The sequence below is a fragment of the Capricornis sumatraensis genome, chromosome 16, assembly GCF_032405125.1.
Source record: "Capricornis sumatraensis isolate serow.1 chromosome 16, serow.2, whole genome shotgun sequence".
Classification (NCBI taxonomy): domain Eukaryota; kingdom Metazoa; phylum Chordata; class Mammalia; order Artiodactyla; family Bovidae; genus Capricornis; species Capricornis sumatraensis.
In genome coordinates this window covers 50,545,490-50,548,683 of record NC_091084.1, presented here as the reverse complement: position 1 = coordinate 50,548,683, position 3,194 = coordinate 50,545,490, and the positions used below count along the sequence as shown (strand labels likewise).

General features: G+C 37.2%; 1 protein-coding gene across 1 annotated transcript; it reads left to right on the top strand.

Moving 5' to 3' along the window:
* Nucleotides 1-907: 907 nt before the first annotated feature.
* On the top strand, nucleotides 908-1,867 carry LOC138092893 (olfactory receptor 51L1-like). Its single transcript, XM_068988950.1, has one exon. The coding sequence runs from the start codon at nucleotides 908-910 to the stop codon at nucleotides 1,865-1,867; it is 960 nt and encodes a 319-aa protein (XP_068845051.1).
* The last annotated feature ends 1,327 nt before the right edge of the window (nucleotides 1,868-3,194 follow it).

Sequence of the window (3,194 nt, the reverse complement as noted above, 5' to 3'; positions counted from 1 at the left end):
CAATTATGTAGTCAAACTTATGTTTAGTAAGAATAAGAACCATCCTGACCAAATCTTGCCTGAATACTGTAATGATGCCTTGCATGATAGTCAAGTATTGCTGAAAAATCTATCAAGCTCAGCTGAAGACATTCATACAAGTCATTGTCTTTCTCTCTCTCTCTTTAGTCTTTAAGTCATGTCCGACGTTTGCAACCCCATGGACTGTAGCCAGCCAGGCTCCTCTGTCCATGGGATTCTCCAGGCAAGAATACTGGAGTATTGTAGAAAGTCTTTTTTTTTTTTAATTTTTTTTACATGGCTAGGATAAGACCAGTGGACTTCCCTGGTGGCTCAGATGGTAAAGAATCTGTCTGCTATGTGGGGGACTTGGACTTGACCCCTGGGTTGGAAAGATCCCTTTTGGCATGGTAACCCACTCTAGTATTCTTGCCTGGAGAATCCCCATGGACAGAGGAGCCTGGAGGGCTATAGTCCGTGTAGTCCCAGAGTCGGATATGACTGAACGACTAAGCACAGCATAGCACATAAGACCAGTAACGCTGGCCAAGATTGTTCTAAAGAAAAGTATAAAATTAATAATGTAATTTACAATGATTTTGTGTGTGCTGCTCTGGGGGCAGTGTCTTTAGAAGCAAATTGTGTATATTTAGACAGCTTGTTAATAGTTCTTCATCTGAGGAGAAGGGAAAGTCCTTATAGTTATAAAAGTGAATGTTTTTCTTAATTGATGACACTCATCAATGAAACGAAGAAAACAAAGCAAAACTATGAGGGTGGATCTAGGAGATATTATAGGACACTATGAAGTTTTGTTTTGTTTTTGTGACACAGGTGCTGATCTTCTCATTTGTTCCCCTTCTGCAGTGTGATTGTGAATCGGGATTGTGGTTTAACAGTAAGCCCTATGGCAACTGCAAACTCCAGCAATATCCTGTCCTCCACCTTCTATCTCACAGGTATCCCTGGATATGAGGAATTTCACCACTGGATTTCCATCCCATTCTGTCTCCTCTACCTTGTTGGAATCATGGCTAACTGTACTATTCTACATATTGTCCGGACAGACCCCAGGCTCCATGAGCCCATGTACTACTTCTTGGCCATGCTTTCTTTCACTGACATGGGCATGTCCTTGCCCACAATGACATCACTCTTCAGGGTGCTGTGGTCCATATCCAGGGAGATCCAGTTCAACACCTGTGTAGTCCAAATGTTTTTCATTCACACTTTCTCCTTCACTGAGTCATCTGTGCTCTTGGCCATGGCCCTTGACCGATATGTGGCCATCTGCCACCCCCTAAGGTATGCTACCATTCTCACTCCAACACTCATCGCGAAAATTGGCATTGCAGCCCTGCTTAGAAGTGCCTTTGCCATGATTCCACTTCTAGCCCGGCTGGCCTTCTTTCCCTTCTGCCACTCTCACATCCTTTCTCATTCTTACTGTCTACATCAGGACATTATCCGCCTTGCTTGTGCTGACACGAAGTTTAATGTTATATATGGGTTAGTTCTGATCACTTTGCTGTGGGGAATGGACTCTCTGGGTATTTTTGTGTCTTATGTTTTCATCCTTCACTCAGTATTAAAAATTTCATCTCAGGAGGGGAGATTTAAGGCCCTCAACACATGTGCATCTCACATCTGTGCTGTACTTATTCTTTATGTGCCTATGATTGGGCTCTCTATTGTCCATCGTTTTGCTAAACACTCATCCCCCCTCGTCCACATCTTCATGGCTCATATCTACCTGCTAGTTCCACCTGTGCTCAACCCAATCATCTATAGTGTGAAGACCAGGCAGATTCGTCAAGGAATTCTCCACCTGCTTTTCCCCCTAAGAATCAGTTCTTCTTTGATGTAGACATGTCCTCAAGTCAATGATGGCATCTACCTTATGTGTGAAAATATATAGTGAATATACTCTATGTTGGAACCAGAGTTACCAATAAAAGATTACTTTATAGAAATAGAACTGACAGTAGATCTAAAGGAGAGAATTGATGTCTCCTGGAATTATAAAGAATTATAAATCCTGACTTAGCATGTGCTTCATAAATCTCCTTTAAGTATGAAATTGTTGGAGTGAAGTTTTAGAAATCATTTCCATCTATTTTCTCTCATTTCTAATCCTAACCGTGATTCAAGGTTACCCATCCATGACATTTTCCTTGAGTATTCTAAATGCTTTTTTTTTTTCTTTTTTGCTTCTTGACATACTGTATTTGTCCATGATTATTATGTTACATTTCTCATAAGTGTGTTTATAAATCTGCTGAAGTTACCTTTATTAAAGTTTGAAAAAATCATATGTTGATGTAAGAGCTTATTAGAACTCACAGCATTTTATTTATCTTCATGGTGCATCAGTAGCATATTTTAAAATTTAATACACATGTTCAGTCTTTTCTGAGGAATTTTAGTTTCACCAAGAATAGAAACAGTCAACCTTCATAGTCTGTTTTTACTTAATTTTCAGAAATAATTTTAATTTTATAGAAAGCCACAACTCAGAACCTTTTGAAATCCCTGAGATAATGTCTTGTGAAGTCAGTGTTTATCATCCATGGATTAAATTATTCTAAGAATAATTTAGGATATAATAATTAAATGTAAAAATTCTAAGTCACTAAGGTATAGCCACTTACATTTGTGATAGCAAGAAACAAAATATAAATCCTTTTGTCCAGAACTCTTTTAGCATGCAAACTCTTTTCATATAACTCAAACGATCTAGTTTCATGTGTGCATAGAGTTGCATAAAAACCTTACACTTCTCATTGAAATTTCTTAATTCACATGTCTACACTTTTTCAAAGACAAGTAAATTAAGCAGAAAAAAAAGATTTTAAGAATGCTTTATAACTTTCAGTATGTATATTGGTTTTAATAATAAGTAATATGTTTTCTCAAATCTTTATCTACTGTAAGAACTGTGTCTCATGCAGCTTGCTACTTGTGAGAATGAACACTAGTTTAGTTAAATTATGCACTTAATAATTATTGAATGCATAATTGATTAAGAAATGAATCATTCATTGGATATAGAAGAACTAGTTCTTTTGTATTTTTAAAAATGTCTTGGAGAGAAAGATTTCACTTGTTATGAGCCCTCATTTCATGTAACAAAAGAGGTATTTTTAACTTAAAATTATATTTCAAATGTCAAGCATGTGAAGGACATCTTCACA